The sequence below is a fragment of the Andrographis paniculata genome, unplaced genomic scaffold (genome assembly GCF_009805555.1).
Source record: "Andrographis paniculata isolate CXL003 unplaced genomic scaffold, ASM980555v1 Contig60END, whole genome shotgun sequence".
In the NCBI taxonomy this organism is placed as follows: domain Eukaryota; kingdom Viridiplantae; phylum Streptophyta; class Magnoliopsida; order Lamiales; family Acanthaceae; genus Andrographis; species Andrographis paniculata.
The window spans coordinates 3511685-3537902 of record NW_026137596.1 but is presented as its reverse complement, the minus strand read 5'-3'; the positions used below and the strand labels follow the sequence as shown (position 1 = coordinate 3537902).

Here is a 26218-nt window from a genome sequence, read left to right as displayed (position 1 = left end):
ACAATTCTTCAATCCAAGCGAATGCCCAAATCCAAGTTGACGAGCACAGGCGAAATAATACTTCCTCCGTCCAATTTCTATTGTCCTAAAGTATATTTGCACGATTATTTAGGTGATTGTCTTTTTGTAATGAATAGATAAATTTGCCCATAATGTATGATAAAGATTAAAAATAATAAATGAATTAAAGGTAAAAATGTAATATTTGTGTTTAAAAAAAGAAAATAGTTCGACGCCCCAAATAGGAAAGTAGGATATTAGTTTGTAGAAAGAGGGAGTATATGAAGTAAAATAATTTTTGAATAATAATAAGATACGAAGAAAATAAAATTAGATTAGATTGAATTAGAGATAGTATATATATATATATATATATATGGGTTTAGCAGTTTGTAAGAGGGCATAAGCATAGATCATATTTTACTTTCAATTTCATGCCTTTCCTATTTCTTTCATTGCTTTCCTTTTCCTTTTTCTTTTCTTTCTGTACCGTTGCTTCTTATTTCTTTTATTTATTTTTTATTTTTTGCTTTCTTTTATTTCTTACTTTCTTTTCCTTTTTTATTTATTTATTTATTATTATTTTTGCGATAACAGTTCAACATCTTTTCCATAGGAAGTTGGAGAACTCACCCGATTTTCGATCGACAACAAGAGTAACTAGAAAAAATAGTAACAAATTGATTATTATTTGTTAAATTAAAGGTAATAATATCGTAGGTAGTAAAATCTATTGTTTATTATACATAGATTGTGTATAAATTTAGCTGACAGATTAAAAAAGATAGAATAACATAGTTTTGACGGACAAAAAGAGTAATACAAATAATTATATTTTACCATTTAATTCGTCTATTTTTCGTTTACCAAAATTCGATTAAAAAAAAAAAATCAAATCAAATATTCAGTTTCTAAAAATAAATACTTATTAACCTTTGATTTCTTGAATTCCCTTGAAACTAAAATTCCAACATATTACAATCCCTGTAGGCCTGTACTCATCAACTAAATCAAAACAAAATTTAAAAACAAATAAATAAATTATTCAAAGAAAATATAATCAAATACAAAATATATACACATTCACTAATATATAAAAGGATAAATAAATTTAGAAATATATATATATATATATATTAGTAATTCAAACTTTCAAATTATATATAATATCATCAAATTGATAATAATATATAAAAGGGTATAGATAAAATTTAATTGTGAAAGTGAATCCCTAATCTGTTGGGATATGATATGATTAGGATGAACTGATTCAAGAATTTGAATCCCTATCTATAAATAGGCCTCCCTCCCTCCCTCTCTCTCGTATTTAATTTTCTTGACACCCAAGAAATCTTACAACTTATTAATCAAGAAAGAGATTCTTGGTTCAACCCAGGTTTGATTTCTAATGTCCTTCTTCCTCATTATGTTTCTTTCGTAATTTCATTACTTTCGCATTCCACTTTCCTTTTCTTTCTTTTTTTTTTTTTTGGTGCTTGTGTTTATGTTTTGGTTGCGACCATGAGTGTGGATAGTTCGATGGATCGATCCGGGGGTTTGGTTTGGATTTATGAATGATAAAAATTTTGAATTTGAATAGTTGTTTGATGTCATATAGAGATGATTAAAATGAATTTGTAGTATAATATAAAAAAAAATATAATTATTTATTTGATATTTGTTAAGGAAAATAAAATATGAATAATAAAAGTCTCTGTTAAGACCCACAAAATAACACAACCTAAGAGTAGTTATTATTGATTTCGATATTGATAGATGGAAGATGTGCCCTTTTTTCTTGGTATGGAACGATGTTTCTTTTTATTTCTTGGATTATCTTATGTATGTGGTTTGGGTGATTCGATGTGTTTTGTATGTAATTTTGTAAATCGAAACCAAGAATTTAGATGTTATATTTTTTGGAGAGGTGGAATTAAATCACTATAAAATGTATTATCAAAATATGAGGATATTTAATTTGAAATAATCTTTAAAAATACTGAAATATTTCATTCATATTTTTAAAAATCTTTTAAATATACTTTAGAGGTATATTCAATTATGATTTTGAATTATTATGTTGAATTTTTAAAATCCAGATGTATTCGATCTAAATTTTTAAAGATGTTTTAAAATTTGTAGGAAGCAAATTTGAACTTACAGTTACTTGGCAATAGGAGATTATTCCTATCCATATTTATTTTTATTTCATTGTCATTTTACATTAAAATTATTAACTTAATAATAAATATACACTCATAATAAAATTATGCTAAAATTTTTGTATTTTTATTTAATTATTTGAATTTTTTTATCTATGAATGTGTTTCATATAAATTTCATACCAATTATATAAATCAATAAAAATTATTCTACAATGTTATGAAATCGGTATAAATACCTAAAACAGTAAACAATCTAAATAAGCTATAAAAATCCATTTAAATCAATATCAAACTTTGAGTAGATTATGTGGATTAATCCAAACTTCTTAAAATTCAATAAAGTCTAAAATGAATACACACACTCGTACTGTATACTAATTTTAAAGTAGTTCTAAAAAAATCTTTAGTTATTCAACCTTACATGGAATTTTGTGTGTTAACATAATAATTGTCATCTTTAAATTTTTATATATTAGAAATAATACAAAAAATATATTTGAATTATTTTGCGTAGCAATTGACACCTATACAAATTTATATATCATAAATAATAACAAAATTTATTTACATTTATAATAACAAATTAGAACTGTTTAAATAGTTTGAATTGCAATTTACTGTTTGAAATTGTTGTTTTGATTTGTTGAAGTGTCAAATTGAGATTTGAACTTTTTAAATTGCGGTTTAAAATTGTCGATTTTGATTTTTCAAAAGGTAAAGTAGAATTGAACCTTTTTAAGTCATGATTTTGGTTTGTATTTGTCAATTTTGTTTTTGATTTGGACAATTCCTATTCAAAAACCATATGTTCCAATTTGCACTGCCGATTTATATATATATATATATATATATACACATATATGTTAGAAATATATGTTTTTGGTAACAAATTATATACATAATAATTTATTTTTTTTTTTTTTTTGAAATCTATGAAGATTCATACAAATCCATGTAATTTTAAAAATACAAACAAATTAAATAAAATCTCAATTTAGTATAGCCCCCAAAATACATATCTGGGTATGGGAATCCCACACATGTCTTTTCCCCTCATGGAAGGGTTCTATGTTTGATTCTAAAGTTGGAGTTGCAGTTCTTTAGAATGACTTACTGTTATTCTGTTTAGATTTGTGTTGAGTTTTATTTATTTATTTTTTGATGGCCATAGGAGGAAGTAAATCTTGTACTCAAGTATCACGACCTTAATGGCCGGATCAAATGTTCTCATGGAGTCAAGGAAGCATAGGTCTGGAAGCGGGAGTTGTAGCACTCCAAGATCCCCTCCTAAGTTCAAACGCCGGAAGGTTGAAGCAGTTCGAGATTTCCCGGCAAATTGTGGAACTCGTAAGGAGTTAGAAGGTCTGCACAAGAGCTTTGTGACCAACACTGCCACCAAAGCTACTGGAGGAGAAGACGGGAACAACACATTGAATGTGGCTGCCATATCGGCTGTGCCATTGAAAAGTGTTCCTGTGATCAGTGTGCAAAGTCACTCGGAAACCATAAATCCTGCACGAAATGATGGTGAGGGATTGAATTTGGCTAATGGCAATGAGATTGGTGCCCAAAATACGTTTGGGGAGGATCAACTTCAAATTCTGGAACGTCTTGATGCCAGGATAGCGGATGCTAAAGAATTTATAAGTTTGTTTGACATGAAGTACAGGAAATCTGAAGAACTTGAAAGAAGTCCCTCAAACAGTTCTTGGAAGCTGGAAAAAGGTCATTCCAGCAATGAAACAAAGCTGGCAGTGGTGAAGACTCTGAATCGAGTAGAAGCAAGGGGAGACATAAATGTTGCTGCTGAATGCAATACAACACCGAGCTTAGAAAGCAGTCTTTTGCGAAAAATGGTGGAAGTTGAGGCTAGGTTCCCCCGGGGAAAACAAGTAGAGAAAGCTTTGACACTAGGATACATACCAGAAAATGAGGTGGAGAAAGTTAAGGCACGGAGCTCAGCTATGTTAGAACCTAAAGGAGTCGAATTATCGAAGGGAGAATCATCTGGAACTGAACATGATAAGCAACATCCTGAGAATGGTTTGATATCTTCAGCTCAAAGTTTCTCTTTAGGAGATGATAGCCAAGACAAGTCATTGGCCAAGTTCACAAGAGGTGTCAAGAATACTAAAAGTTATTCCAACATTCATGTGTCTAAAAGCACCATGAAGCAGGAAGAACTAATTAATCTAACTCCTGTGAAGCATGATGATCCTCAAGGATACGCAGTGAAGAATGTTCTAAAGTTGTTCGAAGAGACGTACAATCAGCTGTTGGAGAAGAAATCTGAGGAAAGAAAAGAAGGAAAAAAATGTAAGCATACTCACAAAGATGCAGCCAAATATCTGAAAGATCAGGGAATGTGTTTTTCTCCTAACAAACCTTTTGGTCATATACCCGGGGTGGAAGTTGGTGATGTGTTCATATTCAGGGCAGAACTTGCGGTCATTGGCCTTCATTGCCACTTGATGGAGGGCATAGATTACATTGCGCTTGACGGGAAAATCTATGCTACAAGTATTGTGAATTCGGGGCGCTATACAAATGAGGTCAAATCAAGAGATGTTTTGGTGTACTCAGGGCAAGGCGGGAATCCGCATTTCAGTCATAATCTTGTTGATCAAAAACCTGAGAGGGGCAATCTAGCGTTGATAAATAGCATGGAAGTTGGATATCCCATACGAGTCACTACTAAAAGAGACAAGTGGAAAGAATTGAAGGCTTTGGGTATGAAGAAGACGGACAATACCATATATATTTACGATGGAGTATACACTATACATAGATGGTGGCAAGAGAGGGATGGATATGGCAAGAATGTGTTCAAATTTGAATTACATAGAATACTAAACCAACCGAGAACTCATCAAGGCAAAGCGAAATCAATGAAACAAGTGATGCCAAATGAAGTTTGTGTTATAAATGATATATCGTACGGGAAAGAGAAGTTTCCAATATGTGCAAGGAATGGTGTGGATAATGATCGGCCACGATCTTACACTTACATAACCAACATTATGTATTCCTCTTGGTACAAATGCATTCAACCTATTGGTTGTGATTGTGTTGGTGGTTGCTCGGATTCTCATCCATGCACTTGTGTTTCCAAAAATGGAGGTGAAATCCCGTTCAACAAGAACGGTATGATTGTCAAAGCTAGGCCTATCGTGCATGAGTGTGGCCCATCTTGCAAATGCCCTCCTACTTGTATGAATAGAGTCACCCAACATGGTCCTAAATATCAATTCGAGGTATTTAAGACCAAAACTCGAGGTTGGGGTGTGAGGTCAAAAAGTTTCATATCATCCGGAAGATTTATATGCGAATACATTGGGGAATTGCTACGAGACAAGGAAGCCGAACAAAGAATTGGTAATGATGAATATCTATTTGATATTGGAGTTGGTTGCGGTGATGATGGATTTACTATTGATGGTGCCAAGTTTGGGAATGTCGGGAGATTTATCAACCACAGTTGCTCCCCTAACTTGTACGCTCAAGATGTTCTTTATGATCACGGTGACAAGCGAATGCCACATATTATGTTCTTTGCATCGAAGAACATCCTTCCTCTAACGGAACTTTGCTATGATTACAATTATAAGATAGGTTCGGTTTGTGATCATAATGGAAAGATCAAGGCGAAAGATTGCCATTGCGGTTCAAGACAATGCACCGGAAGGATGTATTAGAAGACATAGTTCAACCTTCAGTTCTTGTGGTTCTCTAAGGATTACCAAAATCCTTGAAGTGCATCTTCATGAAGCTTTCACTAAAATGTTACTATACTTTTACTTAGTTACTTAGTATATATACCCTGTTGAGGGCTAAACCTTGGAGCCAAAATGGTTCGCTTCCTTTTGAACATTTTGAAGTGTTCATTACAGCTTTTGAGGATTTGTTATATTGTTTGTGAGATGTATCAGCTTGGATCCAAAATGGTTCATCTTTCGATTGTATGTCTAGGAGAGTGCCTTTTATCCTTGTTTTCCATATAACTATTCTCACTAACAAATATTTTTGCCTCATGACTATCTTTTACTTTATCTATCAAGGAGTGCCTTCGATCCTTGCCTCCACTAGTTAATATGATGTTACAAAATGTTCGATCACGAAAACACATACTTGGATACTATCAACTTCGATGACCTACAGCTGTTACTACTACTACTATAGTACTATGTTTTCTAGGGGTCCCCTTACCCATCGATCATCATATTGGATCGCTGTAAACATTGGATGGGGCTTTTAAGAACTATCACAAGCATGAATTTGAATACATGAAGTTTGCTTGTGTTTTCTGAACAATTAGATTTTATAATGGAACATGTAAGAGTAAAAGTACAAAGGCAAGGTGAATGCATGTAGAAATTGTCACAACCAAAATGTGGTTTTGGTCCGCAACCATTAGGGCCAACCTAAATCTAGTATTCAGTGCCTAGTTGAAAGCTTAATAGCATTTAGATATAATAACAAATAGGGTCTCTAAGAATTCATTGTCAGATCAAACAAAAGATTAAGAACAAAATGAGATTTATCCTAATCTAATTGGTCAGAATGACATGCTAGATATCATAAATGCCTCGTACTGAATCAAGAGAGGAGTGTATCATGGGCTAATTTGCACAAACTTCTCGTTCATATGGTGGATCTAAAAATTAAGTTTATGTAACAACAAAATGATTTTCATGCTGCAAGTGAATAAAAGTCATCAGATCAAAACTTGCAACAAATTGCTAGGGATATCGATTCAACCAAAATCGAAAGCAAAGCTATCGATCCAACAGAAAAATGCCAGGAAATCGAAACGAATTATCACATGAAAGAAACAACTGGAAAATATAGGCTTGAATTGAAACGAACCCGATTCCACGATTGTAGAACAATTGAACCAAGAGACCTAAACCCTAATTCCCAAATTTGAGAGAATAAAAAGGAATCAAAAAGCCAACCTAAATGTACTTCCGTATCGGTAACTCTGGGCACCTCTGGAATGCCAACTCGGCTCCCGATAAACAGCCCACCCGCCGTCCGGCAACTGGACCGAGGCCGTAGAACATCGCCGCCCAGTCCAAACTTGGCGATGCAATGACGGGAAAGGTAGCGAGAGAAATTGGAGTGATTGGGAACGAGAATTTAGGGAAGGAAAGGAAAATCTGAAGGAAGAGGCTTCTGATTTCAGGAGCATATCTTCAGTCCTGTCAAATCCAAGATCATACTTACATACTATGTTCTTTTATCTTGTGTTTTTTGCTTACATTTTTTCTTATATAAGCATCTTTTTACCGACTCCAGGGTACTCCATAATAATAATAATAATACTGTGCCTTCATAAAAGTCTACAACAATTCAATATTCTTGAATTTGGCCTCAAAGATTCGGTGTACACTGTAATGACAAATAGCATTGCACCATAAATAAAGTCAAATATTACTGATATTACAATCGACTAATATAATAAAGTCAAATATTACTGATATTACAATCAACTAATATAATTTACTTTCATCATATTTGCATTTATTATAAAAATTTATTTAGACCAAGTGATATGATGTTAATATGTGACAAATCATATTACTAAGCAATCATGCTTCCGAGAGTTGTAAGTATTTACATATATATATATATATATATATATGGAATGTGTTCCTCCATAAGTTTTTCCATATGTTTGTTGGTTAGGACCATATAAGATATATAATTTATCCAATAACAAATAACCTTTTGTATCTTGCAGATGATTTATTTGAATAAGGTAATTAATTAATCTATCATCAATCATCTATTCTCATCGATCATTCAAAATCATCATATGTAATTTGATCATTCATTCTTCAATTAATTCTTTAATTCATTGATACCTTCGACGTTGCGGTGGTTTCCCCGGTATATTACGTGATGTTCACCACTCTTAACAATCATCTGGCATTAATTTACCTTCGATTTACGGCTATGCTTTTCTTCAACGCCTGATTGCGAAAACCTGTGTCTCAGAATTTCAATAGCATCTTCAACTTTAACTCCTCTCCGAGCCAGTAAAACCATAGCATGATACAGCACATCAGCCATCTCCGAGGCAGTCCTCGACTGGTCCTCATTCTCCTCTAGTGTCCGGCACAGCTCATCTGCCTCTTCCCTATAGAGATACGCCAAAGTTTACGCGCAGTAAGTTATGAATATTTAGATAAAACAGTTCATTACTCTTCTAAAAAATGCCAAATTTACATCTATAATAACAAGCTTCGAATATGGCAATAGCCAAAAGCTCAATTTGAAAAGGTAGCATGTATTTATGGAGTAAGGCGAACCTAATTTTTGAGCAGAGTAACTTGTCATCAAGCAATAAGCGTTTCGTCCAGGATGGCTTGGCATCCGTGCTTTCCGTCAATTCTTCTTTGCGTTTGGAAATTGTACGTTCTAGTGAGTACAGAGTCGTCAATGCAAGTTTACTTTCACCGACCTAGCAAGAAGAAACAAGACTCTCATATACTTTTTGCGAGGACAGGAAGCTTCGGTTTTGAATGATGAGTTGATGGGAGAATTAAGGAACCTTTATGATACCTGCGGGTTGTTTAGGACATCGTTGACCGAGGTGTAGTAGCACGTCTGCTCTCCAGTGTGACAAGTCGGGCCATCTGGCTTCCCAAGATAAATGATCTGAAACGTGTACACATTTGTTGTTCTACGTAAGTATGAGAAAGTTACATCAACCATTGATCTACGAAGGAAGGTTTAATACTTACAGAATCACGATCACAATCAAGAAAGATATCGCAAATATTGATGAAATTAGATGAGGTTTCTCCCTTGGTCCACAAAGTTGATCGTGACCTGCTATAGAATGTTGCCTTTCTCGAGGAAATGGTTCTCAAAAGAGCCTCTCTATTGACGAAACCTTGCATTAGCACATCTCCTGTATCAACATTTTGGGCTATTGCCACAGCCAAGCCTTTGTCGTCCCATTTGATACTATCCAAGAGGGGATTAGCCTGTATTAATTGGTTATATGACAGGAACTCAATAAATCCATAATTTGCACCATGTTACTACGCCATTCATGTCCCCAAAGGATCGTGCTTCATGCCAAGAAATACATCATGCCATAATAGAGGAACATTTTGAACAGAAGCCAAATATGGTTTTTAGACCAAATTGATATTTTCACAGGTTTCTACGTAAACGAAATTCCATGGTCGTTGAAGTTATGCAATTATAATGATAACACCGAGTACTTTGTCACCTTGAACAGAATGTGCATAGAACTTCTTAGAACGTGGTGCTTAGATGTAGCTCAAGTAATCATCAAGATTAGGGCTTTGTTTTACATATATTTTGAAATCACTTTTAGTCCTATTCATCAACAATAAACTTTTAAAAAACAAAATGTCACATCAAATACCGATTTTCATTTACATTATTACATCAAAAACTTATTTTCTATACAAAACATCACATCCAATACTTATTTACGTCACATCAAAAGCCTATTTTAAATCTAACATTCTAACATCCTCAAAACTCCGAAACACTTTCAAAATATATCTGAACTCATCGATTACTGAGGAGCAACAAACACTTCATTTGCTATCGCAAACACTCAACAATCTCCCCAACCAGACAAGCTGTAAACACCTGCCTTTTGAAATGTGAAATAAAGTGCCAATGACAGATAATAATTGAAATAAACACCTCCAAAAAACACCAAATCTCTAAAGCTTTTTATTCCACTAAAGTAATCATAGTATAATAATTGAACATTTCCAACATAAGCCATTTATGGTGTTTAAGTAAAGAGTGTGACTATTTTCACAGGTTTCAACACAAATGATACTGCTTATCCGGATAAAGTTTATGCAATCATAATGATAACACCAAGGGAGCTTGTCAACTTGAAGAAAAGGTGCACGGAATGGAACTTCTTAAAATGTGATACTTAGATGTAGCTCAAGTAATCATCAAGATTAGATTACTGAGGGACTACAAGTATTCATTTATTATCCCAGACACTCAACGGTCTCCGCAACCAGACCAACGGTAGACACCTGCCTTGTCTGGTTTAACATCTCAAAAGCACTAAGACGAAGGACCCAAACAAAAAAAAAAGGAACTAAATAACTAAACACAACCCAATCCTTGAAGCTTTTATTTCTACTGAAGCAATCAAACCATCAAAAATATTCAACAATCTATTTGAATAATTTAATTTTCTACATTGCTTCAGTGGAGCCAAATTTCTGAGCATAGATAATTCAAACATAAAAACGAAGCAAGAACTTGGAGCAATTGTAAAAAGAACTAGGGCATTATCAATTAAAATAGAAACAGGGGTAAAGATATTACCTTAGTCTCTAAATGCAAACTTAAATCCGAGGCCTTCAGGCAAGCTTGTATAGGAGAGACATGGCACCCTATTCTCAAAGGCGAGCTAACACTGCCGCATTTTGACGAAAGCTTGCGAAACGGCGCCCAGTGATTACTATACGGAGTTGTCATCTATTATCACCCATATGAAAACAATGAATATTCAGAATGAAAACAGGAAATCCTCCCTTCTGCAATTGCATCCACAGCGACCAAAAAATAAAAGAAAAACTTAAAAATCAATAGTGCAAAATCAATATATAGAGTTTGAAGAGATTGCCAGTAAATTTGAACAATTACATTAGAAAATTAGAATAACGAAAAACCTTAATTCCACAACATTATTTACAACTCATGGATCGGGCAAACTCATCAAGAAGTACCAAAATCAAAAGGAAAGCTAAATTACAATTCAAGACTATGAATTACTTGTTCGTTGGCTAGCTCATTCACTTCATGATCAACGCTTGCATTCCATTGTCAAGAATTGTTGCGGGCAGCAGCAACTGTGTTATATCATGGACAGACAAAAACAATCTATTTTGTACTCAATTTTTTCCATTTTAACTTTTACTCTTTTTTGCCTTCTTTTTTCTCAATTAATATCCATATATTTTGATTAAAGGTTTTCTTATTTTTTTTTCAATTTATTTTAATTTTCGTCTTATTTTAATTTTAATTATCAATTTATTTTTATTTTTAGTTTTTTATATTTTAAACCATTGTGTGCAAGATATTTTTCTTGAATAGGATGATATTCCATCACAGTTTCAACCGGCTCATACGAGGATTGTGATGGATTGAAGTTGGCTAATGGCAATGAGATTGGTGCCAAAAATAAGTTCCGGGAGCATCAACTTAAATTTTGGGACATCTTGATGCCAGGATGGCGGATGCTAAAGAATTTATAGATCTGTTTGACATAAAGTACGGGAAATATGAAGAACTCAAAAGAAGAGATCAAGTTCTCTCACACAGTTCTTGTAAGTTGGAAAAGGGTAATTACAGCAATGAAACAAAGCTTGCAGCGCTGAAAACTCTGAATCGTGTAGAAGCAGGGGGAAACATGATTGTTGCTGCTGAATGCAAGATGCACTTCAAGTATTTTGGTAATCCTCAGAGAACCACAAGAACTAAGGTTGAACTATGACTTCTAATACATCCTATCGGTGCGTTGTCTTGAACCGCAATGGCAATCTTTCGCCTTGATCTTTCCGTTATGTTCACAAACCGAGTCCTTATTATTGTAATCATAACAAAGTTCCATTAGAGGAGGGATGTTCTTGGATGCAAAGAACATATTATGTGGCATTCTCTTGTCACCGTGATCATAAAGAACATCTTGAGCGTACAAGTTAGGGGAGCAACTGTGGTTGATAAATCTCGCGACATTCCCAAACTTGACACCATCAACAGTAAATCCATCATCACCGCGACCAACACCAATATCAAATAGATATTCATCATTACCAATTCTTCGTTCAGCTTCCTTGTCTTGTAGCAATTCCCCAACGTATTCACATATAGAACTTCCGGCTGATATGAAGCTTTTTGACCTCAAACCCCAACCTCGAGTTTTGGTCTTAAATACCTCGAACCGATATCTAAGGCCATGTTGGGTGACTCTATTCATACAAGTAGGGGGGCATGTGCAAGACGGGCCACACTCATGCACAATAGGTCTAGCTTTGACAATCATATTGTTCTTGTTGAATGGGATTTCACCTCCATTTTTGGAAACACAAGTGCATGGATGAGAATCCGAGCAGCCACCAACACAATCACAACCAATAGGCTGAATGCATTTGTACCAAGAGGAATACATAATGTTGGTTATGTAAGTGAAAGATCGTGGCCGATCATTATCCACACCATTCCTTGCGCATATTGGCAACTTCTTTTTCCCGTACGATATATCATTTATAATGCAAACTTCATTTGGCATCACTTGTTTCATTGATTTCGCTTTGCCTTGGCGAGTTCTCGGTTGGTTTAGTATTCTATGTAATGCAAATTTGAACACTTTCTTGCCATATTGATCCCTCTGTTGCCAACATCTATGTATAGTGTATAGTCCATCATGAACATATATGGTATTGTCCTTCTTCCTCATACCCAAAACCTTCAATTCTTTCCACTTGTCTCTTTTAGTAGTGAGTAGTATGGGATATCCAATTTCCATGCTATTTATCAGCGCTAGATTGCCCTTCTCAGGTTTTTGATAAACAAGTTTATGAGTGAAATGTGGATTCCCACCTTGCCCTGAGTACACCAAAACATCACTTGATTTAACCTCATTTGTATAGCACCCCGAATTCACAATACTTGTAGCGTAGATTTTCCCATCGAGCGCAATGTAATCTATGCCCTCCATCAAGTGGCAATGAAGGCCAACGACCACAAGTTCTGCCCTGAATATGAACACATCACCAACTTCTACACCAGGTATATGACCAAAAGGTTTCTCGTGAGACAAGCACATTCCCTGTTCTTTCAGATATTTGGCTGCATCTTTGTGAGTATGCTTACATTTTTTTTCCTTCTTTTCTTGCCTTCAATTTCTTTTCCAGCAGCTGATTGTGCGTCTCTTCGAACAGCTTTAGAACATTCTTCACTGCGTATCCTTGAGGATCATCACGCTTCACAGGAGTTAGATTAATTAGTTCTTCCCGCTTCTTGGTGCATTTAAACACATGAATATTGGAATAACTTTTAGTAGTCTTTGAACCTTTCGTGAACTTGGCCAATGACTTGTCTTGCCTATCATCTCCTAAAGAGAAACTTTTGACCTAAAGATTTTAAACCATTCTCAGGATGTTGCTTATCACATTTAGTTGCAGATGATTCTCCCTCCTTAATTCGACTCCTATCAATTCGAACATGGCCGAGCTCCATGCCCTAACCTTCTTCACCTTATTTTCTAATATGTTTCCCAGTGTTGAAGCTTTATCTCCTTGTTTTGCCCGGGTACCTGGCTTCAACTTCCACCATTTTTCGCAAAAGACTTCTTTATGAAGCTTTCAAAGATGGAGACCAAAAGGTGTGCATTAAAATGCTACTTAGTTTCACTTAGTCACTTAGTATATATACCTTGTTGAGGGCTAAACCTTGGAGCCAAAATGGTTCGCTTCCTTTTGAACATCTTGAAGTGTTCATTACAGCTTTAAGGATTTCTTGTATTGTTTGTGAGATGCACTTTTGTATCAGCTTGGACCCAAAATGGCTCAGCTTTCGATCTTATGTCTTGGGGAGTGCCTTTGATCCTTGGTTTTTAAATAACTATTCTTACTAACAAATCTTTTTGCCTCATCACTATTTTCTACTATGTCTCGAGGATTGCATTCGATCCTTGCCTCACAATATGCTTTATTTCAGTTTTCCCCCATTGCCCTTTAAAACTCATTTCCCTTTAATTCAATTAGTTGGTTTGACTAGTTGGATATATTAGCTATTTTTATTACAGTATTTTTTGTACATTCCCCGCATTAAGGCCTACTCGACGAAAGGAGACAACCCCGAAACTTCAATATTCCTTTGACATTACCAAGTCTTTCCACATGAAGAAGGGCTAACCATAAAGAACAAATCATTTTGTTTGGTTGTAGTTCTAAATTGATTTGAAATGGAAATAATATTTTGATGTGATGTTATATGAGAGAAAATAGTGTATGTCTATTAAAAATGGTATATGTTAATTACTAATTAATTTGTTATTTCCTTAAGCTTGTAATTTAAGTAACTTTATTCTACTTTATTCATTATTAATATACTTGTTGTGTCCGACATAAAAAGCTACTTTGTGCCCTTTATGCAGTTAGTTACAAAGATGCATATTACCCAAAAAAAAAACAATCCTACCAATCGCGTATGCATTAGATGCCAATTAACCCTGAGTTGACATGGTACAAAATGTTTCAATCACGAGAGCATTCACTTGGATACTATCAACATCAATGACCGACAGCTGTTACAACTACCACTAGTATGTTTTCTAGGGAGCCTTACCCATCATATTGGATCGCTATAAACATTGGATGGGGCCTTTAACAACTATCACAATCATGAATTGGAATACATGAAGTTTGCTCTTGTTTTCTGAACAATTAGATTTTATAGTGGAACATGTAAGAGTAGAAGTACAAAGGCAAGGTGAATGCTTGTAGAAATTGTTACAACCAAAATGTGGTTTTGGTCTGCAACCATTAGGGCCAATCTAAATCTAGTATTCAGTGCCTAGTTGAAAGCTTAATCCCATTTAGATGTAATAACAAATAGGGTCTCTAAGAATCCATTGTCAGATCAAGCAAAAGATTAAGATCAAAATGAGATTTATCATATTCTAATTGGTCAGAATGATATGCTAGATGTCATAAATGCCTAGTACCGAATCAAATAGGAATATATCTTGCGCTAATTTGCATAAAATATTGGCTATTCCTATGGTGGATCTAAAAAAATTAAGTTTATGTAAAAACAGAATGATGCTGCAAGTGAATGCAAATCAGATTAAAACAAGCAATCAAATTGCAAGGGATATCGGTTCAACCAAAACTGAAAGCAATGGCTATCAATCCAACAGGAAAATGCAAGGAAATTGAAACAAATTATCATATGAAAGAGACAAGTTGAAAGTAAGGGCATGAATTGAACGAACCCGACTCCACCATTGTAAACAATTGGACCAAAAGACCTAAACCCCAATTCCCAAATTTGAGAGGAAAAAAAGAGAGAGAGAGAGAATCAATAGCTAACCTGAATGTACCCGATTTCCGTATCGGTAACTCTCGGCACCTCTGGAATGCCAACTCGACTACCCAGAAACAGCCCACCCGCCGTCCGGCACCTGAAACAAACCGACCGCCGCCCAGTCCAAACCTGGCGATCCAAAGACAGGAAAGGTAGCGAGAGGGAACGGAGAATTTAGGGATGGAAAGGATTGGGAACTGAGAATTTAAAGGTAGCCTTCCTTAATTAAGAAAATGTAATGATATATATATATATATATATATATCTATATATATATATTAAATTAAATTAGTAATAATATAATTTGAGTATTAATTTGTATTAATTATAAATAGATATTTTCTTTTTATTAATTTATTTGTATTATATAAAATGCTAGAGGACGAAATTTAGGTTGGCGTTCTCGTGAATTTTATCACACATTTTTATTGTACATTATATTATAAATTTATTTCAAATTTAAAATATCACATAAATATATATTTATATCATTTTAAATAATTATATTCAATTTTTTACTATTAAAAATCTAAACCCAAAATTTCAAACCCACAAACACACCATTACAATATTTTTGTAAATATGTAAAATATATTTTATCAACAAAATAAAAAAAAAAAAAAGACAAGATAATATTCTATTCGTCCCAAAACAATAATTCGATTTTGTCATTTTTATCCGTTACAAAATAATAGTCTCATTTTCATTTTTAATAACTACCTTTTCAACTTTTTATAAAACTATCTTTATTTTTAACAATAATCAGAGCATTTTGATTTTTTTAAAATATTTTTACATTTATTATCAATATAATATTATTATTCTTTAATTTTCGTGTCCATCTTAAATATCCGTAGTGTTTTTAAAACAAATGAAGTAATATAGTTAAGGATATTTATCATTTTAAGCTATTTAAAAAGTTTTCATTCCATTATTTGCTCTACTTTTTTATTTATTAATTTGTTAATAAATTTTCTATAATATCTTCATTTTCACTCTAAAACTTTGCAAGACAAAGAGATAAATAATTAGGGAAAAAGATATATTGCATATTGTATTCACATCAGCATCGACGAGGCCACAAACGCCCCGAACATCACACGGACCAGACTGTCCGTACTAACACGGCCGGAAGCAGCAGAATTTTCAGGGCCATTGGCTTTGGAGGTTCCCGGCGGCGGGAGACCGCCGCCAGGCTGAGCCTCTGGAGCGCCAGCTGGCGACTCGACCAGACTCCCTCGGACAACATTAACATGAAGCTTCATTCCCGCCAGACAGTGCAGTCGATTGCCGCAGACAAAGTAACGGTCACCCGGTCCCGTCAGGGCAACCGTCGTGTTCCCGTTATTGCTCGATAGCAGTGCATCGGTCACGTTGCATCCCTTGTATTTCTCCTCCGTAACCTCGCTCACCGAATGGTATTGAGAATATTGGAACACTAGCAAGGAAAATACAGAAGGATCAGGCGCATGTCGAAACCCTGAAGAATTCTGAAAACACAATCAAGGTTCTATCTAGAGCATCGATTCATATCATATTGAATATTTTAAACAGGTTAAATAACTCAATCCTAATCCGCCTCTTTCGTGTTAACCCGTATTCATAATTAAGTCAAAATCCTGTATTCAAATTCAATTATTTTTTGTCATGTTGTTTTGTTATGTTGTTTTTGTTAGTTCTAGGGTAATATCTCCAATAAATTAAGTTGAATTATTTAAAATTGAACTTAAATTTTAAATTATACTCTTTCTGTCGGCGTCTAAGGGTTATATTTACCTTTTACGTTTTTTATCTAATAATTAATATTCAAATATCGCAACAAAAAGTAAATAAAACCCTAAGAGCTAGACAGAAATAGTATTTTGCGTATATTAATATTATATAAAAGGATTGTCGTGTCAGATTCGAGTTGAGAGCCTCAACCCTAACATGAACGCAAACCGTTTATTATCGTGCCAATTTTTTGTCAACCCATATACATAATCGGGTTGAAATCTTGACTCAAATTTAATTATTTCGTATCGAATTGTCATTTCGTATTAGTTTTTGTCGACTCTAGTTTTGTCGTCCAATGGAAAGTAAAATCCTTTGAGATGGAACTTACAGAGGGTGTCGCCGACAGAGAATGTCTTGTCCTTGGACCAAGAATCGAGATCGGTGCTGATGTCCCAGCCGGAATTGTCGCCTACTGTGTGAACTGTTGCCCTGCAAAGATAAGCACAGGACAACACCAAAAATGCAGACAGCAATACATAAACTAGATTTGCCATTTTCGGACTGGCAGCAAACAGGCAAAGTTCATGGCCCTTATATCCCCAAGAATCGATATGGATGTTTCGAGCTGTTGGTTGTAATTAGATCGCCAAACGTTAAAAAAGTTATCAAAGAAAGACAGGGCAGTTGTCTCTCTCTCTAGATATATAAATCTATCTTTCTCCCTCTATATATATATATATATATATATAACAAGTTTGGCAGGGAGTTGAGCAGAAGTAACCCAATAATTTGACTTTAGAAACTAGTCTGCCAACAAAATCTGTTTTGCTTCTATTTGAAACCGAAATCACGGGGTATTCACAACAGTACTTAAATCAAAATTCAAATCTAACATTCAAGTTTCAACCCAAAACCAAACAAACAAGGACAATCATAATTCAATTTCAAACAGTATATATCTGAACTTCGGGATGTCAAACAATAGGATCGCATGTGTCATTTGAAACACAACATAACCAGGGTATCGACAAAAGTACAGTAGTAGCATCACTATTCAGAACATTCTGAATTAAAACACCAGAAAATGATCAATAAAAGAAAGATGCATGAAAGCAATGATATCAGACTGCTCATCTTTCTATAGCACAGAGATCCAATCTTCATATGGGTTTGATCTTGAAGTGCAGCGAGATCAGAGAGAAAACAAGGCATTTCAGATCCTGCATCAACAAAATACATGGCTAGCTTATTTTTGCAAAATATGAGAAAAAAAAAAATCCTCATATTTGGAAGCAGCACAAAGAAAAAACATCATAAATCGAATATATGAGAGGGAGGCAATTTTCATAGGAGTTGAATGTAAGTCTGCTTTTCAGGGTGTAAGTATTTATGTAGGAACTATGTATTGCACGGTACAATTAGCTCGATTCAAGTACAATGTGGCAGTACAAGAAAATTCAGATTATATAACATGACAATAAATACCTAGTCGTAACCCCTAACATTATCATGGTGAGAAACTTGCAGTATTGCACAAGAACGTGTGAAAATCCCATTATTTGTGCATCATCTTTATTTGATTGTAACCGATGGAAAACACAAATCAAAATTTGCAACAAACCCATAATCCTCCAAAGCTTACCTCTTTCTATTATATACAGGCAAACATTCAATCTAAATTACTCAACCATTGGGGTTTTTGAAAGGTTTTACTATTCCAAAAAGTTTTTCCCCCAAAAACATATCAAATACCTATTTTTTATTTATTATATTAGATTTTAGTGTAAAAAAATCACATCAAACAACTATTTCAATTCAAAATTGTACTATTTAAAACCTAAAGCCAAAACCCACAAACAAACACACCTTTAAATACTACCCATCCCGTCTCCCTACACATCATGTGATCATTACACAGTTATGTAGTTATCATAGCCTACAAGATTGTAATAAGTGCATAATAAAAAATAAATCTGCGAATACATACATACATATATATATACATATTTCTTTTCCCTTAAAAAATGTAACTGGCAACCGAATATGATCTTAAGAAAACTAGACAGCCACACTGCTCAAAGAAATCTTCGTCCTTGTCTAGTTATTAATGATGAACCCTCAATTACATATTTAGTCTTCTATATATTTCTTCATTTTCTCACAGTACCAGAACAATCTCGAAGCTTCTAGTCATAGAGCATGTCTCAGCACTCAATAGGTAAAACAAAGCCTCAAATATTTCCATATCCTTCATAGCATATGAATATCTTATATAATTTTACATTTTATCTCCTACAATCACACATTCAAGAGACTGTCTCCAATCACTTCTAGCAAAACTAATCGACAACCATAATAGTTACATTGAAGGGCATAAGATAACATTATAAATTTATAATTCCACAATGAGGCTCATTGAGATTCCAAGCATAAGTTTATTCCTTCCAAGCAGATTGGATTTAAGTCTGAATGGTTTCGATTACACACAAAAACATATATATACACACATATCCTGACATTCCAATACCAATTTAACATTCAAGAGACTGTCTCCTATCACTTCTAGCAAAACTAATCGACAACCACAATCAGGCTCATTGAGATTCCAAGCATAAATTTATTCCATCCAAGCAGATTGGATTCAAGACTGAATGGTTTCAATTACACAAAAAAACATTTATACACACACATATCCTAATATTCCAATACCAATTTAACATTCAAGAGACTGTCTCCTATCACTTCTAGCAAAACTAATCGACAACCATAATAGTTACATTGAAGGGGATAAAATAACATTACAAATTTATAATTCCACAATCAGGCTCATTGAGATTTCAAGCATAAGTTCTTTCCTTCCAAACAGATTGAATTCAAGTCTGAATAGTTTCGATTGCACACAAAAACATATATATACACACATATCCTGACATTTCAATACAAATTTAACATCAATCACATTCCCTACCAAAGAAAAACTTTTACTATACAAGATGTTGATGTAACAGGGAAAATAATAATCAAAGACATACCTGAACAAGATAATAAAAGATTCTCAAACCCTCGGGGTCTTTGCTAGTCTGAACATCCATAAGAGAGCCAATCTTCGATGTAGTGAAGGAAATGTGTTCGTTCCCCATCACAATCTCCAGCTCCTGCCTTCCGACCCGGTCGGGTTCCGGCCAGTTGTTATCATCTTCCTTCATTATCTGCAACGCAAAAAGCCCTAATAAACTCTTCCCGTACAAAACGCGAACCCTAACTGTACAAAAATGGAGGATAACAATCAAAGACAACGCTTGCCTCAGAATCGGCGACAATTCGACGGCACTCCTTGAGGACAGCGGGGGTGAGATAGACCTCCTTCCGAATCATGGTGTCGTTCTTGTAATTCGAATTGTTCGCGTATCTTAGCTTCCCGTCGGGTCGGAACTCGAATTCCAAGAACTCGTGGCCGAACTTCCCCTTGTGCCCCACGTAGTACCGCAGGTAGAACTCGTCAACGTTCTCTCCGTCCGCCATGGCCAATGCTGCAAGGACAAATCAATTCAATTCCCCTATTTGTCCCTAAGACGTGTAGTTGGGAGATGGAGAAGAGGAAGGAGGGTATCGATGAAGACGAAGAGGAGATCGATGAAGATGAAACGCGGACGAAGACGAAGGCGGCGCAGAGAAGGGCTTTGGATTAGGGCTTTTTATATAATTATTTATTTACTTATATATAAATTTTAAAATATTCTTTTAGAGCATTTTGTACATGTCATTTTAAAGTATTATTTTTATATTTGAAAAAAAATTAATAATTATATACTTAATACCAAATTTTTTTTAAAAATTTTATTTAAATTATAAATATATGAATAAAAATGTCAAAAATTATACACATTTCTATTAGTTAATATTATTATTTTTTAATCGTTTAAAGCTACTTTACTAAGTTCATATAACAAAATATATTTTCCAAAATAATAATATTATTTTCTCATTTTCGTCCGTCTTAAAACAATAGCCTTACTTTTTAGTAACCAACTCCCTGTTTTATTTTACAAAATTATCTCAATTTTTTAATAATAATTACATAAAATAAGTATTTGATTTTTTAAAATCACTTTTACACCCAGTGTCAATAATATTACTTAATTTTTCCCTATGACTATTCTTTTGAGACGTAATAAAATATTTGATATACTCTTCAGTAGCATATATTATGCGTCATATTTATTTATAAAAAGTTATCAATTGAATACCAAATACTTTAGCCTTTCATTTAAGTTGGATAATTTTTAAAAATATAAATATTATATTTCTTTCGTTCGTCTTTAAAGTAAAATTTATTTTTGTGTAATTGCATTGAATATTAAAAATATTTTTATATTTATATAATATTTTTTTACAAAAGTTTTTCTCTATTAATATTATAAGACAATAATAGAGTATTTTTGAATTTTTTAAATTTATATTACGTTTTAAATTTATATTTAATATTTAAATATCAATTCGAAAAAATATAAATATTATATTTCCTTCACTCGTCTTTAAAGTAATTTTTTTTTGTGTAGTTATACTTAATATTAAAAATATATTTATATTTATATAATATTTTTTTTACAAAAGTTCTTTTATTAATATTATAAGACAATAATTGAATGTTTTTTAATTTTTTTAATTTGTATTATATTTTAATATAATAATTAATATTAAAATATTAATATTAAAAAAAAAAACAACAACAACGTTAGATTCTAACATCAAATATAAATATATATTGTAAATTCATATTTCATATATGAAGTTCAATAATATCATATATTATATTAATATAAATATTATACAATTAATCTATATTTTATATTCCCTCTGTCCATTGAAATGTTACAATTTTCTATTTTCGTCTGTCCAAAAACAATTATCATTTTAGTAATTGTATTATCTACCAAGCATGATAAATACTCTTTCAACTTACACATTACTTTTATATTACACCAGTATATTGTTATTTTTTTTACTATAATTCAATATAATACTAATATTTAAAAATTTATCTGAAAAAATAAATATCACAATTTCAATGTGACGGAGGGAGTATATTAAGAGTCAATATTTAAGCTTTGAGAATTAGCATTTACATATTGTCTTCCCATCATTTTAAATATAAAATTTTATATTCAAACTTTTATAAAAATTAAAATCAAATTATAAAAAGCACACTAGTCAATAGTAAAAAAAACTTTGCAGTGCCAAATTTTTTTTAATACATAATAATTTAAAACTAAATTTTTACTTTTATTTTTTTTAAAAAAAAACCAATTATAATTTCGATTTATTTTTCTCAAAATATATCTTAATATTTTGAATATTTAAACTATTTTTTTAATATTTAAATAGAATATTTATAATTATAATATTTTCATTAAAATAATTAAAGCCAAACACCCTCGTCCCTACTAGCTACGCCACTGCTCACGCAATGCCCGACTGACTATAAGTAAAGCATGTCAATCTGGATAACATTAAAAACAACTTACTACAATTACAAACAACAACTAAATCAAAAAAAAAAAAAAAAAAAAAAAAAAAAAAAAAAAAAACAACTAAATCGATCGATCCATCAATGGAAGTTGGAAATTAAGAAATGACAACGATGATGACGATGATCATAATCAACCAGTAGTAGTACACTACTGTGTGTCATACTTAGCCAATCCTCTTGCACCAACTCCCCCTTTTCGGAATCCCCGATAAAAGGTTCGATTTGTCGGATACCATCGTCGAATGAATCTGGACCAGGTCGAAGAACCCGTGTGGCCAGAAACATTGCAACTGCGTATTATCGATCAGTAATGCCAAGTTGCCGTTTATTTAATCCATTCGTCGTCAGCACGCCGAAACTTCCCACTCGCACACTTGTTCTCGCTTTCGGACACTATATACATGTTCGGACACACATTCTATATATAGTAGCCTCAAGATCGTTCATGAATCTGAAGAAGATTAATATATATATGTATGTGTATATATATATAATTCTTAATTTGTCATGTTTTTTTTGTAGATACAAGAATGTAGTGTAAATTTTGCTCACTACACACCCTCGTGCATTGAACTTGCAGCGTATAAATACAGAGCCTCCTCTGTTGCCAATGTTCATTCTAATATTTTCTTTAAAGCGAGAATCATGGATGTGTCTGAATTTAAACATTTGAATAGGAATAACGATGTTTCGGAGGTGTCCAAGGTGCCTTTGGATGTGTCTGAATTTAAACATTTGGATAAGAATAATGATGTTTCGGAGGTGTCCAAGGTGCCTTTGATTGACTTCAAGGGAATGTGTCATCCTGTGCGTAGAACTGTTATTGTTGAAGAGATTGTGCGTGCTTGCACCAGTAATGGCTTCTTTCAAGTAAGTTAAAATTTTAAGTTAATGATGTTGATTGTTACAATGTATGTTATTTTAAACTGCATACTCAAAGAGTAGCGGCTGTTGTATATAAAAAAAAAAAAATAGGTGATCAACCATGGCGTCCCGCAGGGGACGCTGGACGGGGCGTTGTCTGTGGCGGCGAGCTTCTTCGAGCTACCGTACAACGACAAAGCGAAGTTCATGTCGAGCGACGTCCACAATCCGGTCCGGTTCGGGACAACCCTCGGAATCGACCGGCGGGTCCCTTTCCGGCGAGTCTTCCTCAAGCACTACGCCCACCCCCTCCGGGATTGGGTCGGGCTCTGGCCCGACACCCCCTCTGATTACAGGTATCTTCACATTTATACTCATAGAATCAGAAAAAAAAAATCGTCATTTTTTATTCGACGGCTATATAGGGAGAAAATGGGCGAATACGTCGTCGAAGTTCAAAAGCTAGCTCGGACGATAATGGCGGCGCTAACGGAAGGCCTCGGGCTCGGGGGCTCGTATCTGAGCACCGAGCTCGACGACGGGATGCAAGTGATGGCCATTAATTGCTACCCGCCGTGCCCGCAGCCGGCGCTGGGTCTGCCGCCGCACTCTGACTACAGCTGTCTGACGATCGTCCTGCAGGACTCGTCGGGGCTGCAAATCCTCGACTCATCAGACATGTCGTGGAAGACAGTCCCGATGATCCCCGGCGCCCTCCAGGTGAACGTCGGGGATCACCTCGAGGTCGTCAGCAACGGGCGCTACAAAAGCGTCGCCCATAAGGTCACCATTAATAGCGATGACTCGCCGCGCCTTTCGCTCGCCAGCCTCCACAGCCTCGGCATGGACGTAAAAGTCGAGGCTGCCCGGGAACTGGTCGACGCTGAAAATCCCGAAAAGTATCGGCGGAGCAGTTTCCGCGACTTCTTGAACTTCATTTCGGAGAACGACATCGGCGAAGGCTGTAGCTTTCTCAACACGCTTAAAATTCGCATGTAGTCGACGTTTTTTGCTCGGCCGGATTCACTGTTTCAGACAGTGAAGACAGCGGCGACTTATCGTTTTCGATCTTGGTCGTTGTTTTCGAAAGGGCCTGTCTTGATCGGGTCCGGTTCATGTACGAGGGGGATTGCTAATTATCTATGTATCTGTTATGACAAATCTTTATCTTTATCTTATCCAAAGCTGCGAAAAAAGGGGAAAGAAAACAGCTAAATATAGAAACCTTTTAACATGTGTAAGAACAACCTTAAAAACAGCTAATCTCTGGCTCTCCCAACGCCTCTATTTATATCAACGCTTAGCGTATATGCAACGGGAGCATCTAAATTCACGACACGTACTCGTCGCAATCGATCCGCATCGATCCCTCAACATCGTCTTGTCGTCGTGTTTATTAGGCCTTGACATAAAAACTTGATCACAATCCTACAATTGAAGTTCTAACAAGCCTTGTCCCTGTTGTCTTTCTTGAGTTATCGAAAATGCATCGTTCAGCCAGCACGAGCCGCGTAATAGATGACCATTACAGTTACTACACGATGTCCCCGTCATCAAAAGTCCCGACAGCCTTAAGAGCTCTGTCGGGGGAGTCTTTCGAGCTCCCCTCGTACGAGCCCCAATCCGATCCAGCCAAGAAGGAAAAAGCGCGCGCCAAATTCGCCGAGAAGGCTGTCCATTTGATTCCTCTAGTTCTTCTCCTTTGCGGATTTATTCTATGGCTCTTCTCCAATCCAAGTAAAAACAAAAAAACCTCCTTACACGAAACAACTTTTCAACGTACAGCTGAAATTAAATCATGTGCTATATAAGTTATTATCATATGTTCTCAGTAATTTATGTTATATAAACATGGATCTTAAGCTGAGATTAATTATAGCATATGTGGAAAGAATTATTACTATATGCGCTGATTAAGGCTAAGCAGATTCTAATCAGCACCCTAACTGGCCCTATATATATATATACATTATGTTCGTGTCTGAATTGTGCTCAACAACAATGGGGGCGACGAATCCGATAATCTTGTATCTGTGCATGCAGATATTAGCGCCGGAGGCGACGTGGCAATAGGAGAGAAGGTTAAGGGAATGGCGATCGACGGTGATCTGGACAGCCACGGCCATCGCCATCTGCCGGCGCATATGGGCGATATCGACAAGGAGAAGCTTGGAGATGCTGTAATAACAGCCAAGTTTCCTCGGATTAGATCGTGATTTTGGGATGGATTATCAGTAGAAGCAGCAAGAGCAGTAGTTTTTATTGCAATTAAGAAATGGATTTATTTCATTTGGCAAACTTGTTCTTGCAGAGGTCTTTTTTTGTGTGTAGTAATACGATGGAAATAGAGACATGAGGTAAAATAGGTAAGAAAACTATGGGAAATGTGTGTTTTGATGTATGTTTGTGTTTAAATTTTAGGTTAGAACAAAGTATATTATGTATCTTTGTACCTTCTGTAAATCCCACACTTCTAATAGTTATTGTCGAACATAATACCCTGCAAACCAGGCCCGACGGAAAAGTCACACTAGGCGAACTATGGGAGGTAGGTGACTTGAGGCGTTGGGGATTTGAACCCATGACGTCACGGTGACTTAATTTTTTATTTTTATCATATTATACATTAGTTAGAGGAGAAAATCTAACAGCAGACTAATGAAATTCTGGCCAAAAGTTGGAACTTAATTTTTATAACTTGAGTAGGAAATTTCAAGCTATTATACTGAAAAATTAATAAAAGTATCAATTTTTAATGAATTTTAAAAAAATTTATGCGTGATTGAAATGAATTATTGCATTGTGGGTGACTTTTTTGGTGACATGGTCA

The 26218-nt window shown here is 34.6% G+C and overlaps 7 protein-coding genes across 9 annotated transcripts; 3 read left to right on the top strand and 4 right to left on the bottom strand.

The window, feature by feature from the left end:
* The first annotated feature begins 3373 nt into the window (after nucleotides 1–3373).
* On the top strand, nucleotides 3374–5860 carry LOC127259489 (histone-lysine N-methyltransferase, H3 lysine-9 specific SUVH5-like). The gene has a single exon (XM_051286854.1). The coding sequence runs from the start codon at nucleotides 3374–3376 to the stop codon at nucleotides 5858–5860; it is 2487 nt and encodes an 828-aa protein (XP_051142811.1).
* A 1022-nt stretch (nucleotides 5861–6882) lies between these two features.
* Nucleotides 6883–15498, bottom strand: LOC127259516 (histidine biosynthesis bifunctional protein hisIE, chloroplastic-like). Of its 3 annotated transcripts, none has more exons than XM_051286893.1 (6): nucleotides 15285–15498; nucleotides 10512–10723; nucleotides 8915–9160; nucleotides 8733–8828; nucleotides 8480–8631; nucleotides 6883–8307 (listed from the first exon to the last, which is right to left on the bottom strand). In XM_051286893.1, the coding sequence occupies exons 2-6, from the start codon at nucleotides 10662–10664 to the stop codon at nucleotides 8100–8102; spliced, it is 855 nt and encodes a 284-aa protein (XP_051142850.1). In that variant the 5' UTR covers nucleotides 10665–10723; nucleotides 15285–15498; the 3' UTR covers nucleotides 6883–8099. The 3 variants fall into 3 exon arrangements, with proteins under 3 accessions (XP_051142850.1, XP_051142849.1, XP_051142851.1); XM_051286892.1 differs by having other exon boundaries at nucleotides 10512–10664; XM_051286894.1 differs by lacking the exon at nucleotides 15285–15498 and having other exon boundaries at nucleotides 8915–9140; nucleotides 10512–10657.
* On the bottom strand, nucleotides 11211–13688 carry LOC127259487 (histone-lysine N-methyltransferase, H3 lysine-9 specific SUVH5-like). Its single transcript, XM_051286852.1, has 4 exons — nucleotides 13623–13688; nucleotides 13436–13549; nucleotides 13128–13321; nucleotides 11211–13084 (listed from the first exon to the last, which is right to left on the bottom strand). The coding sequence occupies exons 1-4, from the start codon at nucleotides 13686–13688 to the stop codon at nucleotides 11686–11688; spliced, it is 1773 nt and encodes a 590-aa protein (XP_051142809.1). The 3' UTR covers nucleotides 11211–11685.
* An 800-nt stretch (nucleotides 15499–16298) lies between the features above and the next one.
* LOC127259519 (stellacyanin-like) lies at nucleotides 16299–17791 on the bottom strand. The gene is made up of 2 exons (XM_051286898.1): nucleotides 17383–17791; nucleotides 16299–16716 (listed from the first exon to the last, which is right to left on the bottom strand). Exons 1-2 carry the CDS (start codon nucleotides 17546–17548, stop codon nucleotides 16337–16339), a joined length of 546 nt encoding a protein of 181 aa, XP_051142855.1. The 5' UTR covers nucleotides 17549–17791; the 3' UTR covers nucleotides 16299–16336.
* Nucleotides 17792–17914: 123 nt separating this feature from the next.
* On the bottom strand, nucleotides 17915–20684 carry LOC127259521 (protein mago nashi homolog). Its single transcript, XM_051286900.1, has 3 exons — nucleotides 20298–20684; nucleotides 20027–20203; nucleotides 17915–18214 (listed from the first exon to the last, which is right to left on the bottom strand). The coding sequence occupies exons 1-3, from the start codon at nucleotides 20514–20516 to the stop codon at nucleotides 18155–18157; spliced, it is 456 nt and encodes a 151-aa protein (XP_051142857.1). The 5' UTR covers nucleotides 20517–20684; the 3' UTR covers nucleotides 17915–18154.
* Nucleotides 20685–22804: 2120 nt separating this feature from the next.
* LOC127259515 (flavanone 3-dioxygenase 3-like) lies at nucleotides 22805–24548 on the top strand. The gene is made up of 3 exons (XM_051286891.1): nucleotides 22805–23394; nucleotides 23500–23744; nucleotides 23814–24548. Exons 1-3 carry the CDS (start codon nucleotides 23170–23172, stop codon nucleotides 24385–24387), a joined length of 1044 nt encoding a protein of 347 aa, XP_051142848.1. The 5' UTR covers nucleotides 22805–23169; the 3' UTR covers nucleotides 24388–24548.
* Nucleotides 24549–24697: 149 nt separating this feature from the next.
* Nucleotides 24698–25869, top strand: LOC127259522 (uncharacterized). Its single transcript, XM_051286901.1, has 2 exons — nucleotides 24698–25125; nucleotides 25432–25869. Exons 1-2 carry the CDS (start codon nucleotides 24873–24875, stop codon nucleotides 25602–25604), a joined length of 426 nt encoding a protein of 141 aa, XP_051142858.1. The 5' UTR covers nucleotides 24698–24872; the 3' UTR covers nucleotides 25605–25869.
* Nucleotides 25870–26218: the final 349 nt, after the last annotated feature.